The 14617-nt window shown below is 39.6% G+C and overlaps 1 protein-coding gene across 1 annotated transcript in view; it reads right to left on the minus strand.

Annotated features, from left to right (window-relative positions):
* Positions 1-377: 377 nt before the first annotated feature.
* Positions 378-14617, minus strand: part of CUNH13orf42 (chromosome unknown C13orf42 homolog) — a 38298-nt gene continuing 24058 nt past the window's right edge. The window contains exons 2-4 of the mRNA XM_037037960.1: positions 9757-9904; positions 1472-1712; positions 378-552 (exon numbers count right to left, since the gene is read on the minus strand). Coding sequence (XP_036893855.1) covers positions 378-552; positions 1472-1712; positions 9757-9904 — 564 coding nt within the window. The remainder of the gene's footprint in view (positions 553-1471; positions 1713-9756; positions 9905-14617) is intronic.

Below are 14617 nucleotides of genomic sequence, written 5' to 3' on the forward strand. Positions count from 1 at the left end.
TGAGCGCGGACCTGCGAACCAGACGATCGAGGTTCAATTCCCAGTCAGGGCACATGCCTGGGTTGCAGGCCAGTTCCCTGCAGGCCAACTCCCAGGAGGGGACGCACGAAAGGAAACCATACATTGATGTTTCTCTCCCTCTCTCCTTCCCTTCCCCTCAAAAGATAAACTTAAAAAATATTTTAAAATTAAAAAAAAAAAGTTTGTTCTCTAGGAGGCTGTGGGTATTATTGGCACTGACTGAGCACCAGTGGTATGCTCATGGACCTGACTTTTTTATGGTTTCCATTTTTAACTCTACTAATCACTCCATCCTGCACTGAAGGCAAATACCATCTCAGAGCCCCAGCCTGAGCCAAGCTGAATCACTGAGGGAGTCATGGCATTGTCCGCTCCCAAAATCGCTCTCGAAGCAGCCACTGCCCTTTGGGGTTTTCTGTCTCAAAGTAGTCTTCCCCTGGAAATGCCAGTGGTTCCAGTGCAAAGATTTCTGCATCCCATTCCATGTCTTCTCCAGAGAAGTTGAAGAGGATCCTCCTGGAGCTTCCTAGGCTGGAAGGGAGAGAGGCAGCAGAGAGAGTAAGTTCAGTTTGGCTCAGAAAGGGGTGCTCTGATTTACCATTCCAGTGGGGACCAGTGGAAGACAAAGCAGTGTTGTCATAGGGGCCGTGGAAGGGCCTCAGCTGGACCTCAAGCTGAGCTTGAAGGAGAAAAGAGGGTGATGAAGGCTGGATTCTGGTTCATTGTTGTGGGAGGAAAATGCTATTTAAAAAAATCCTGAATCCATCAGAATTGAATGGCTTTTGTAAAAACAGGGATGTTCCCCGAGTTTTGACCTGAGTTGGCCATAACAAGAGAGCACTTACTGTTCTGAATGAACAGGTTATAGGAATTTTGGGCTAGAGATGGTCACTAGTCTTGCGAGAGAAGGATATGGAGAGAGAGAGGCAAAAAATGGTGGGAAGATGGCAAGAGTTGTCCAGCCAGCAAGAAGTTTTTTTTTTAAATATAATTTTTATTTAATTCTTGTTCAAGTACAGGTTTCACCTGAGCCTGGCTAAAGTTTTTTTTTAGGCATGGGCATTTAATTAGTTTGATGTTGGTGCTATGCACTTGGTGCTATGCACTCTTAAACCATGAGCTCTCATTAAAAATTCATCATACACAGTGTGTCTGTGGCACTTAGGGGGAATAAGGAAAGAAGATGACACGAAGCCTGAGGACTAAGTGGGCCAGAAGAAAATGGGGCAGATACAGAGTGGAAGCAATAGTTAGGAGTGGTGACAGCAGTGAACAAGGCTAGTATATATAATGTGAAAAAAGTTTTTTTAAACTAAGACCTTCACCCCCCAAAATACACAAGAATAATTTTTGGTGTGTAGGATGGAGGCTCAAGTCACCTTAAAAAACATCCCAAAAGTCTGGAGGATTTGAGTACATCTTGGTTATACTATGTAGCCCAAGCACTTACTCATTTTTGCAGGCTTTGGGCTTAAACTTCAAGGTGTTGAATGCTCCTTCCACAGCCTTGGGCAAGTAAATAGGGTGCCTCTCAAGTCTCCTCTGAGTGCCAATGGTTCTGCACTCCATGCTTCTTCGAAACTGGCCATCTGTCATGTGTATGCAGTGCACAGCCACATCCTCAGAGTGCTGGCGTGGCACCCGCAGGATCCAGTTGGAGTGCAAGCTGTGCTCTTGGGAGCTGGTGGCCACTGAAAGAGAGAAGCATGGCACCCAGAAAGGAGCACTCACCATTGAAAGGAGCAGAATGCAATGGAGAGAGTGAACAGAACTGAGAACCTACAACAAATGCATATATATAGCAGCAAATTCCTAGAAAGGATTGGGGAATCAAAGTGGCTGACTTGACTATGCATTTATGGTGTAGGAATACAATTGAAAATTGTGTGTCAATTAAAAATAAAAACATATGTCTATATGTACAAACTTGGAAAGATGCCTAAGGTGAAAATAGCAGATGACAACATAGAAAACAGACCTTTTTTTTGCTATAAAACAATGGAGCTTTATTTTTATTACTTTATTATTGTTCAGGTACATTGGGGAGCTTTATTTTTATTACTTTATTATTGTTCAGGTACATTGGTCTACATTTACACCCCACCACTCCCCGACCCCAGCTATTCCCACCTCCCTCCCCTGCTTCCATCCCCCTTGGTTTTATCCATGTGTGACAGCATAAATGGAACTGGAGAGCAATATATTAAGTGAAATAAGCCAGGTGGTAAGGGGAAAATACCTGTTTGTGTTTAAAAAAATAAATTGAGTTTGGGTATTTGTGTTTAAAATCTTTTAAAAGGACAAACACCAAAATGTTAACAGTGATTACTATCTCTGTGTGGTAGTGTTACAGATCACATTCTTCACTTTCTTCTGTATATTTTTGTGTGTCATTTGGTTCAATTGATTTACAGTGGTTCTATGTTACTCTTGTTATCAGAGAAAAACCATAAAGCCATTATCAAAAATTATAACTATGAAGATGACAAGCATCCTCAGCGGGTTTTGTTATCTTTTCACCAATGCCCTGGACTCTAAGACTCTGCTCCTGGGGAAAGATGTGTTCTTTGTCAGGGACTAAAGGGACTTGGTGGGAGGGGAGGGGAGGCAGGCTCCCTACAGGGTACAGTGAGCTTGTGGGAGCAGTAGCCTGTGAAATTCTGCAGAACCCAGTGAGATCTGAAATCTCACAGATTAAGAGCAATCAAGGCAAGCACTACAAAAAAAAAAAAGAATATAGCCTTTCATCATTAGATAAAACACTAAAAAACTATTTAATATTTTTTGATTTAATTTTTTTAAATTTTTTACACAGATCATTTCAATGATTATTTATTTATTATTTTATTATTTTTTATTTTTTCCACTTCCCTACTTTTACTATTATTGTTTTTAATTTAATCATTGTTCAAGTACAGTTTTCTGTCTATTACTCCCATCCCATACGACCCACCCTGCTCCCCCCTCCCTCCCATTTCCACCCTTCTCAGTTGTTGTCCATGTGTCCTTTATATATATTCCTTTAAATCCCTCCCCTTTTCCCGTATGATTCTCTCTCCTCTCCTCTCTGGACGCTGTAAGCCTGTTCCGTATTTGAGTGTCATTGGTCATATTTTGCTTGCTTGTTTCTTTTGTTGTTTAGATTCCTGTTAAAGGTGAGATCATATGGTATTTGTCTTTCACCACCTGGCTTATTTCGCTCAACATAAAGTTCTCCACTTCCATCCATGAAGTTGCAAAAGGTAGGAGCTCCTTCTTCTTTCTGCAGCATAGAATTCCATTGTGTAAATGTACCATAGCTTTTTGATCCAGTCATTTACTGATGGGCATCTAGGTTGCCTCCAACTCTTGGCTATCATGAATTGTGCTGCTATGAACATTGGGGTGCATGGGTCCTTTTGGATTGGTGTTTCAAGGTTCTTAGGATATACTCCTAAGAGTGGAATTGCTGGGTCAAAAGGCATGTTCATTTTTAGTTTTATTAGAAATTTCCATACTGTTTTCCACAGTGGTTGTACCAGTCTGCACTCCCATCAACAGTGAACTAGGGCTCCCTTTTCCCCACAACCTCTCCAGCACTTGTTATTTGTTTCTTTGTTTATGACAGCCATTCTGACTGGTCTTAAGTGGTATCTCATTGTGGTTTTGATTTGCATCTCTCTGATAGCTAGCAATATTGAGCATCTCTTCATGTGTCTCTGGATCTTCTGTATGTCCTCCTTGGAGAAGTGTCTGTTCAAGTCCTTTCCCCATTTTTTAATTGGGTTGCTCGTCTTCTCTGAGTGGAGTTGTGTGAGTTCTTTGTATATTTTGGAGATTAAACCTTTGTCTGAAGTATTATTGGCAAATATGTTTTCCCAATCAGTTGCTTCTCTTTTAATCTTGATACTGTTTTCCTTAGTCAGGAAGAAGCTTTTTATTTTGATGAGATCCCATTTGTTTATTCTTTCCTTCATGTCCCTTGCACTAGGGGACGTATCAGTAAAAATCTTGCTGCGTGGAATATCTGAGACTTCCCTGCCAATGCTCTCCTCTAGGGCTTTAATGGTTTCACGGTTTATATTTAGGTCTTTTACCCACCTTGAATTAATTTTGGTGTGTGGTGTAAGTTGGTGCTCGAGTTTCATTTTGTTGCATGTAGCTGTCCAGTTCTCCCAACACCATTGGTTGAAGAGGCTATCTTTACTCCATTTTATGTTATTGCCCCCTTTGTCAAATATTAATTGACTGTAGGGACTTGGGTTTATTTCTGGGCTCTCTGTTCTATTCCGTTGGTCTATGTGCCTTTTTTTATGACAGTACCAGGCTGTTTTGATTACAGTGGCCTTTTAATACAGTTTGATATCAGTTATTGTGAACCCTCCTACTTTGTTCTTCTTTCTCGAAATTGCGGCTGCTATTCGGGGTCTTTTATGGTTCCATATAAATTTTTGAAGTGTCCATTCTATGTCTGTGAAATATGCCATTGGTACTTTAATAGGTATTGCATTGAATCTATAAATTGCTTTGGGTAGTATGGACATTTTGATGATGTTAATTCTTCTAATCCATGAGCATGGTATATATTTCCATTTGTTCATGTCTTCCTTGATTTCTTTCTTCAGTGTTGTATAGTTTTCTGCATACAGGTCTTTTAACTCCTTCCTTAGGTTTATTTCCAGATATTTTATTTTTGTTTCTGCTATATTGAATAGGATTTTTTTCTTGATTTCTGCTTCTGCTGATTCATTGTTAGTATACAAAAATGCCTTTGGTTTCTGGATATTGACTTTGTAACCTGCTGTTTTGCCAAATTCATTTATTAGTTCGAGCAGTTTTTGGGTAAAGGCTATAGGATTTTCCATTTACACTATCATGTCATCTGCAAACAATGACAGTTTTGTTTCCTCCTTTCCAATTTCAATGCATTTCATTTCCTTTTCTTGTCTGATCACTGTGGCTAGAACTTCCAATACTATATTAAATAGAAGTGGTGAAAGTGGACAACCTTGTCTTGTTCCTGATCTTAGTGGAAAAGCTTACAGTTTTTGCCCATTGAGTATGATGTTGGCTGTAGGTCTTTCATATATGACCTTTATTATATTGAGGAATGCTCCCTCTATTCCCATTTTGCTGAGTACCTTTATCATAAATGGGTGTTGTACCTTATCAAAAGCTTTTTCCTCGTCTATTGATATGATCATCTGGTTTTTGTCTTCGCTTTTGTTTATGTGATGTATTACATTTACTGATTTACGAATATCGAACCATCCTTGCATCCCTGGGATGAATCCCACTAGGTGGTGGTGTATGATCTTTTTGATGTATTGTTGGATGCAATTTGCCAATATTTTGTTGAGAATATTAGTATCTATGTTCATCAGTGATATTGGCCTGAAGTTTTCTTTCTTTGTTGTGTCTCTATCTGGTTTTGGAATTAGGATGATGCTGGCTTCATAAAAAGAGTTGGGTAGTTTCCCATGATTTTGGATTTTTTGGAATAGTCTGTGAAGAATAGGGGTTAGCTCTTCCTTAAATGCTTTCTAGAATTCTCCTGTGAAACCATCTGGTCCAGGGCTTTTGTGTGATGGGAGTTTTTCATTACTTCTTCAATTTCATCTGCTGTTATTGGCCTGTTCAGGTTTTCTGCTTCTCTTTCATTGAGTTTTGAAAGATTATATTTTTCTAGAAATTTGTCCATTTCACCTAGGTTTTCAAATTTCTTGGCATACAGTTCTTCATAGTAATTCCTTACAATCCCTTCTATTTCTGTGGTATCAGTTGTAATCTCTCCTCTTTCATTTCTGATTGTGTTTATTTGTGTCCTCTCTCTTCTTTTCTTAATGAGCCTATTTAAAGGCTTGTCTATTTTGTTTATCTTTTCAAAAAAACAACTCTTGGATTCATTGATCCTTAGAATTGTGCTTTTAGTCTCTATGTCATTTAATTCTGCTCTGATCTTGCTTATTTCCTTCCTTCTACTTGCTCTGGGCTGTCTTTATTGTTGTTCTTCAAGTTCTTGCAGGCGTCGGGTTAGGTTGTTTGTTTGAAATCTTTCTATTTTCTTTAGGTAAGCCTGTATTGCTATGATCTTCCCTCTCAGGACTGCCTTGCCTGTGTCCCATAAGATTTGAGTTGTCGTGAGTTCATTTTCATTTGTTTCCAGAGACTTTTTTATTTCTTCCCTAATTTCAATCTTGACCCAGTCATTGTTTAATAGTATACCATTCAGTCTCCATGATTTTGGGTGTTTTGGGTTTTTTCCTTTTGGGTTGGTTTCTAATTTCAGTCCCTTGTGGTCAGAGAAAATGCTTGGTATGATTTCAATTTTCTTGAATTTGTTGAGGCTCGTTTTGTGTCCTATCATGTGGTCTATCTTGGAAAATGTTCCATGTGCATTTGAAACGAATGTGTATTTAGCTTCTTTAGGGTGAAGGGCTCTCTATATATCAATTAAGTCCATTTCATCTAGGGTGTTGTTTAGTGCAGCTATATCTTTGTTGATATTTTGTTTGGAAGATCTGTCCATTTTTGACAGTGGGGTGTTAAAATCCCCTACTATAATTGTGTTGCTGTCAATATCTTTCTTGATGTCTTCTAGGATTTTTCTTATATATTTGGGTGTTCCTATTTTGGGTACATATATTTTTATGATGTTAATGTCTTTTTGGTGGGTTCTCCCCTTGAATATTATGAAGTGACCTTCTGGGTCTCTCTTTATGGCCCTCTTTTTGAAGTCTATTTTGTCTGATATTAGAATTGCTACCCCAGCTCTTTTTTCTTGACCATTTGCTTGGGAAATTTGTTTCCAGCCTTTCACTTTTATTCTGTGATGGTCTTTTTTCCTGAGGTGGGTCTCCTGTAGGCAGCATATGTGTGGGTCATGCTTTCTTATCCATTCAGCTATTCTATGTCTTTTGATTGGAGAATTTAATCCATTTACATTTTAGGTTATTATTGATAGCTACTTTTTCATTGCCATTTTTGTACTAGAGTTTCTCCATGTGTCTCCCTTTTCCTTCCTTTCCTTAAAGCAGTCCTTTTAGTATATCTTGTAGAGCTGATGTGGGGGAGGCATATTCTTTTAGACTTCTTTTGTCTTGGAAGCTCTTTATTTGGCCTTCTATCTTGATTGAGAACCGAGTTAGGTAAAGTAGCCTTGGTTGCAAGACCCTGGTTCTCATTACTTGGAATACTTCTTGCCATTCTCTTCTTGCTTGGAGTGTTTCCATTGAGAAGTCAGTATCTAACCTGATTGGGGCTCCCTTGTATGTTACTTCCTTTTTCTCCCTTGCTGCCTTTAAGATTCTCTCTTTGTCTTGGAATTTTGCCATTTTAATGATGATGTGTCTTGAAGGGTACCTCTTTGGGTTCCTCTTGAATGGGACTCTCTGTGATTCCTGGATTCGTGTAACTTTTTCTCTCATCAAATTAGGAAAATTTTCCATCATTTCTGTTTCAAATAGGTTTTCTATCCCTTGATCTTCTTCTCCTTCTGGTATTCCTATTATTCAGATATTATTACGTTTCATATTATCTTCCATTTCTTTTAGTCCCTCTTTATACTTTTTGAGCCTCTTTTCCCTTTCTTGCTCTTTCTGGGAGATTCTTTCTACTGTGTCCTCCAACTCGCTGATCTGATGTTCTGCCTCTTAGATCCTGCTTTTCATTCCTTCTACTGTGTTCTTCAGTTCCAAAATTGTATTCTTCATTTCCTCTTGGCCTTTGCTGATAGTTTCTATTTCCTTTTTCATGTTGATATAGTTTGTGGAGAGCTCATTGTAGCTCCTCTGTAGTCTCTGGTAGCTCCCCTCTAGTTTCTGGTAGCTCATTGTGAGCTCTTTGAAATTCCTGATAACCAGTGCTTTGAATTCAATATCTGATAGTTGACTTGCCTCTTTCATGTAACATTCTTCCTTAAGCTTCCTCCTTTCCTTTCATTTGAGGATTGTTTCTTTTTCTTCCCATTGTTTATGAGATTCTTCTTGTTAGCCTCAGCTTCTTGTATTGATCTGTTCTGACTCCCTCGGTTTATGGTGTGAACTTTTGTGGTGGAATACTTGTGAAATTCAGTGGTGCAGTCTCCTTCAGGTGTCTTGATGTTCTCTACTTCCACCTGCTCCTTTTGTGTGTGTGTGTGATATGTTGGCTGGGAGGCAATATGGTTTATGACAGCAGAAGAGTATGTTATGATATTTACAGTCACAGAGGTGCTGGGCTCCTGGAGAGCCCTCTGTGACAGACGCCCGATGCTGGCTGTAGACGGAGACGGTAGCCTCTGGGGCTCCGGAAGCTGAGGCAGCAGCAGCTCTGAGGTCTTTACACTCCGGCCAATGGCTGCTGGTCCGGCCTTGCTGCTTTTGACTTTACTCTGGGGTGCCTGGCTCCCAAGGGCAGCGGTTCCTGCTGAGGGCAGCCGTCCCTGCCGCTACCACTTTTGTGTTTACTCACAGGTGTCTGGCTCCTGATGAGTCCTCTGTGGCAGACACCCCTGTCACTGGGTGCAGGCAGAAGCCTCTGGGCCCCGACCGCTGTGGCAGCCGCGGCTCCAGGGCCATTTTGCGCCTGCCGAGGGCTGCCGCTGACCTGGCCACCTCTGTCCTTACTCGTGTCCCTGAGACCCCAATGACCTGTAGCTGTCTGGTTCGTCACTATCTCTGGTATCTTATTTGCATAAATGCTGAGGAATTGTTCGTTGGGGAATTGATTGCGCTGTTCCTCAGTAGCTCTGCCAGGATTTTCTCCCAGGGGTACGAGAACTGGAGTCACTCCGTCCTACTCCTCCGCCATTTTTAATCTCTACTATTTAATATTGTTACCAAAAGTTTTTACCTCAGTAATCCCTGAATAAAATTGTCATTAATTATACCATGGGTGGGGGGAAATTCAAAGATTTAAAGAGCCAACATTTGAGTAATGGGATTTAAAAGTCGATTCAACTCATGAACATGTTGAATTCTTTGCTCCACACCAGAGCCATGACACTTCTAGACAAGGAGAAAAGTATTGCTCTCAATCCTCACCTCACTCCAGCTATTCATGCTGGGCCTAGGGAAGCACCCTGACCCTCTCCTGCTTACATATCCTTTCAGAGTAATGACTTATGAAACAGAGGGAGGGCTGGAGGGAGGTGTGTAGGGGGATGAAAAAATAGGTGCAGGGTCAGAGCTGTGTCCAACAGCTGGTACTGCCCTAGAGCCAACCTAGCTCAGGTAGTGGCAGAAGATAAATTTTAAAATATAGTTTGTCCTGTTTTCTTTTAAAAATTATAGAAAAATGCAGATAACAAAATTTACTACCTTAACCATGCTTTAGTGTATTGTTTAGCAGTGTTGAGTACATTTGCTTTGTTAAGTGACAGATCTCCAGAACATTTCATGTTGCAAAACTGAAACTATCTCTATACCTATTTAGCAACAATTCCCTATCTAATGCATTAGTTTAATCATTTTTCTGTTGCTTTGCCTCATTGAGTCTTACAAAAGTTTCACCCTGTCTTAGCTGTGGCAATGGACCACAGGAAAGGAGTTTTTGCCCAAATATGGCCTCATGTGTTAAAGGGGCAGGTTGAAGCAGCAGCAACAGAGAAAACTAAACTAAGAAACCACCAAGAGAAGAGCAAGCTCAGGGCCAGGCTCTGTCTTGCAGATGTGAGTTTCCCTGTAATCAGGAGGTGGGATTCTTGATAGCTCATCATATAAATCCACTCCGGAGATGACAACCCACACACCTTCTGCCCCGAGAAATAGCACTCACCATCAAAGTCCACATCCTCATTCATGGGATCTGCTTCAGCAACCCATGGCTGTTTCTCTGTGTCCAGCTCTGCAATGATGGAGTCAAAGAAGGCGATGGCCTCTGCCACATCCGCACTAAACTGTGAGTATTTCTTAGGGGTTGATTTCTGTTACAGGTAAAGGAGAGGAAAGAGAGTTGCCTGAGCCACTCTCATAGCCATAACTGCAAAAAATAATTAAATGTTGCTGAAACTAAATGTCTGTGAAGTTATAAATCTGCAGAATTTAAAAGGTGAATTTGACGAATGCTCTGTGGAAAGAAGGTAGATACTCCACATGTATCTTTCTGTAGGTCAGTGGATTTCCTATTATCTCAAGGAGGGAGAGAGAATGAAAAGACCTGCTTTTCTCTTGGTCAGGAATGGTTATTGACCATTAGGCAAAATACTTAATCTATCTCTGGCCTTCCTTTTTTCCTAATGATAAATATCTAATCTGGTAATTATATAGTACCTTAGGTAGATAATGAGATGTTCACAGCAAAAAAGAGAGGTCAAGATATGTTGGAAATACCCACTAAAAGTTGTCAATGCCTAGAGTGGACAAACTTGGGCTCGATTCATGGAAAAAAATGTAGAGAAATTAGTATAATTGTTTGAAAAGTATAAGAAATAATGAAATATATAGTTAATAAAAAATCTACCAAGTGCTTAACTAGGCTCGGGGTTCTGTCCTGTTTCCTTGTATTTTAGGATTTTGTTCTTTATCATCATCTTTACAACAGCCCAGCAATGGTCACAAGTGACTGACATCATAGAAATTCAAGAACCATGGTGGACTTTGAGGAGAACTCACAATGAAAGGAACAGAATCAGTATATGGACTAATGAAAAGTTCTCTGAGGAATTTAGGAAATAGTGAACTCAAAAGGGACAATATGTGTTAACCTTGGCTATTTTGATCATGTGTAGAGTTGTATATTTTTTAAAATTTACATGGATATTTTGAAATTAGAATGTGGTTAATAATAAATATGAATTAACTACAGACTGGCGTGCAGAGAAATGCATGTACAAGATTTTGGTGAAATGTATGCATTTTGTACTATTAGAAAGCACTCCTAAAGCAAGAGTTTTTTTTCTTACAGAAAATATTAAAGAACCACAACATATATCTGAATCTTCTTTTTTAAAGTGGAAAAGTATCCACATGCCATTATTATCCCCTTTTCAAAGAGCCCACTAAACTGAAAGCAAGGAAGGGAGAAAAGTAAAAACCCCAATGATGAGAACAACAGAGGCTATCAGTGAAAGACAGATTTCCAAAAGCTTCCAACATTTGGAAAGCAATAAGAAAAGGTTAATCAGTATAACCGAGCAGTGGAACTGGCATCCCAAAGCTTCAATGGTGGAGAAAGCAGCAGAGGAAAGAGACATTTTGAACTTTGGAAACTGAAAATGCTCCAGACTTGACAACAAAAAATATATCAAGATTTGGGAATAGGATGAAGGACTAGTTGAAAGTTCATATGAGCACAGCAGGCCAGGCCACCAGGCATCTTCCCTACAGTCAGACGACAACAGGTCTCATCAATATAGACAAGTCAATATTCTTTTATCCTCCTTATGTTTTTTCTTGCTGGTCCCTCTGCCTTTTATGTCTCATCTGGCTCACTCCTATGCATCTATGAAGACTTGGTTGGTATGACATAGCAATTTCACTTCTGGGTATATATCCAAGGAAACCCAAATCACTAATTTGAAATAACATCTACACCCTAGGGTTCATTGCAGCATTACTTACAACAGCCAAGATATGAAAACACCCAAGTGCCCAACAATAGGCAAGGGAATAAAAAAGCTGTGGTGCATATATACAATGGAATATTATTTGTTGACAAAAAGAATAAAACCTTACCGCTTATGGCAGCATGGATGAACCTAGAGGGTATAATGCTAAGTAAAATAAGTCAGTCAAATACAGAAAAATACGATATGATTTTACTTATATGTGGAATCTAAAGAACAATATAAATGAACAAACAAAACAGAAACAGACTGATAGAGAACAGACTGATGACTGCCAGAGGGGAGGGTGGTTAGGGGACTCTATAAAAAAGGTGAAGAGATTAAGAAGTACACAGTACTCATGAGGATAGAAGTACAGCATAAGAATTATAGTTAATAATATTGTAATAACTCTCTATGGTGCCAGTTGGATACTGGAAATATCAAGGGGAACACTTTATAAAGTGTATGATTGTCTAACTACTATACTGTAAATCTGAATCTAATAAAAATAATACTAAATGTGGCCTTGGCTGGTGTGGCTCAGTGATTGAGTGCTGGCCTATGAATCAAAGGATCACCAGTTCAGTTACCAGTCTAGGGCACATGCCTGGGTTGTGGGCCAGGTCCCCAGTAGGAGGGGTGTCAGAGGCAACCACACATTGATGTTTCTCTCCCTCCTTCTCCCTCCCTTACCTTCTCTAAAATAAATAAATAAATAAATAATAAAATATTTTAAAAAAGAAAAATAATACTAAATGTAAAAAAAAGAAATTGGCTGACACAACTCATTCTCCATGAAGACTACCCTCTCTTCATTCTACTATTACACATATTATTTTTGAGATTTTATTACTGTGAAGTGGAAGAGAGAAAGAATGAAGAAAGTCACACAATCTAGACTGAGACCCTGCCAAAGGATGAATATTATTTAAGAGGAATGCTAGGTCCATAAGTTTTTGCATCTCAAAATCCATCTCAACATGGAGGGGATGTCTCTAAGTATCCAGTAGCAACTACCATCATTGTTTGGCTTAGTACATTGTGGGCCTCAGTCTTGCATGTGGGTATCATTATTTTTTTTCATCTGGGTAACCTTATAATTGATGTAAGCTATTCATTCCTCAATATCTCCAGGAAGTAGACTTTGGCAATCAGCAAAGAGCAGCCCAGAGTAGTTGTTTTCATTTAGGAGGGTTAAGAAGAGTCTTTGGTGTTTTAACTCTCAAAGATCTAGGAAAAAATGAGCATACTACCATTAGTTAAGTTAATATGAGCTCTTTACTGTGGCCTCTTATGAATTTCCTGAACCTCCTCAAGTATTATTCTCCAAGAATAACATTTATAAATTAAAAAAATAAACTACTAGTATATGCATTGCCATGTTAGCCACTTAACTCTCTATCAAAACTAGTGGACAAAGACCCTTTCAGTTGCACACTTGTTAATTATTACAAATATTTGAATGTTATTATTTCCAAAACTTCAATCTTTAGGATTCAAGACTCATATCTTCCTCCTGTATCTTGCCCTCTCTACTATACCTAGCAGAGTCTACCTTCCTGGGAACACCCTGAGACACTGACAAGCACCTTAGACAACACTGAAATGTTTCATTTTCTAGGTCCCACATCTGAGGTCTCTGTTGAGTCAGTCAATAAATTAGCATTATAAAACTTGTCTCTGTTAAGAGCTTTTAGATCCAGGTGTGGCTGGAGTGTGAGATATTGGGTCACTATGGTGACATGATTTGTGGCTGACTCATACATTCTTGTGTGAGCAAGTCTCATCATAAAAGAAGGCTTTCCTTTACTCCCTTACCCAAACTACCTTTACCAATTCTCACCAAACCCTTCATGAAATGAGAGAAGTGCATGAATAAATAATTGCTTTTCCTTCTTACTTAGCCCTGGTTTTCTCCTTTGTAGATGAAAGCACTAGTCCTTGACCAAGTCTATGAATACAGCTGGGAGGCAGTGAGGGGATGCCTTTCTCTCAGCCCAGCGTGATGATTCTTTGACTGACCAGCCCAATCCCAGCTAAGCATCAGAATCTCCTGGGGTGCTCTTAAAGACTATACTTGGCTCTTTCCCACACCAATTACTTTAGATGATCAACCGATTCTAATGCACAGCAGTTGAAAACCACCAGTCTGTAGAAACCCTGGCATGTGGGAGGGACCCATGGCTGAGTTTTTTTTTTTTTAGCCTTCCTTCAGCTGCCATGAGTTTTTCTCACCTCTACAAGGACATTCTCTTAGTCGACTCTCACAGAAGAATGCCAGCACAAAAGCTGCATCAATTGAGGCTCAAAGATCAGGACCCAGGCTAATATCACAGGAAATTCTACTTTACAAATAGGTGGTGGTATAAAATAGAATGTCATCGATACTCATGAGTGAGATTCAAACTAGTCCTCCCTTTCTAAACTCAGAACCCCAGGTGTAAATTAGTTGCTTCCCTCCCAAGCTTAATTTTTTTCTAGCCTAGAAAGTTCTAACATCTCCTTTGGAAAGTCTGAATGTAATGCAGCCTGCAATTCTGTTGCACTTGGTCAGGCCTGACTTTCACAGGGCTTGTGTTCCTTCATCGGCCCTACAGCATCCCCAAGGAGAAGGAACTTTCTCTGAAAACATCTGTATTACTTATCCAACTCTACTCCAGTTTGCCTTTTATATTCACTTTCAGGGGCCTTAGGGTTTTCATTTTCCAAGCTTCCCAGTCCCCAGTTGGGAGTCTCAGATTACTTTGCCCAGATGGAAAACTTCACATTTTTAAAAAACCCAACTCCACTGTACTTCTCATTTTAATTTCTGAGTCCCCATCCTGCTGGTTTCACCTGTCTTTAGGGTACCTGGCCTTCTCCAATCTGCTAGTTTTTTCTGGGCTCTGTCAGTATTTTTTTTGCAAGAGAATTGAATTTGACAAAATAAACTTCCAGTTGGAAGCAGAAATATTTTTTTCCAGAGGTTAGGGTAAGGGGACATTCTAAACACACTCAAAGCCAAGAGGACAACCAGTAAGCATCTAGCCTTCTTCTCATCTCTTACTGGTCAATCCTTTTTACTTTTTCAGAGGGCCAGCTTACTCATTG

The sequence above is a fragment of the Sturnira hondurensis genome, unplaced genomic scaffold (assembly GCF_014824575.4).
Source record: "Sturnira hondurensis isolate 20B ecotype Veracruz unplaced genomic scaffold, ASM1482457v3 Scaffold0001918, whole genome shotgun sequence".
Classification (NCBI taxonomy): domain Eukaryota; kingdom Metazoa; phylum Chordata; class Mammalia; order Chiroptera; family Phyllostomidae; genus Sturnira; species Sturnira hondurensis.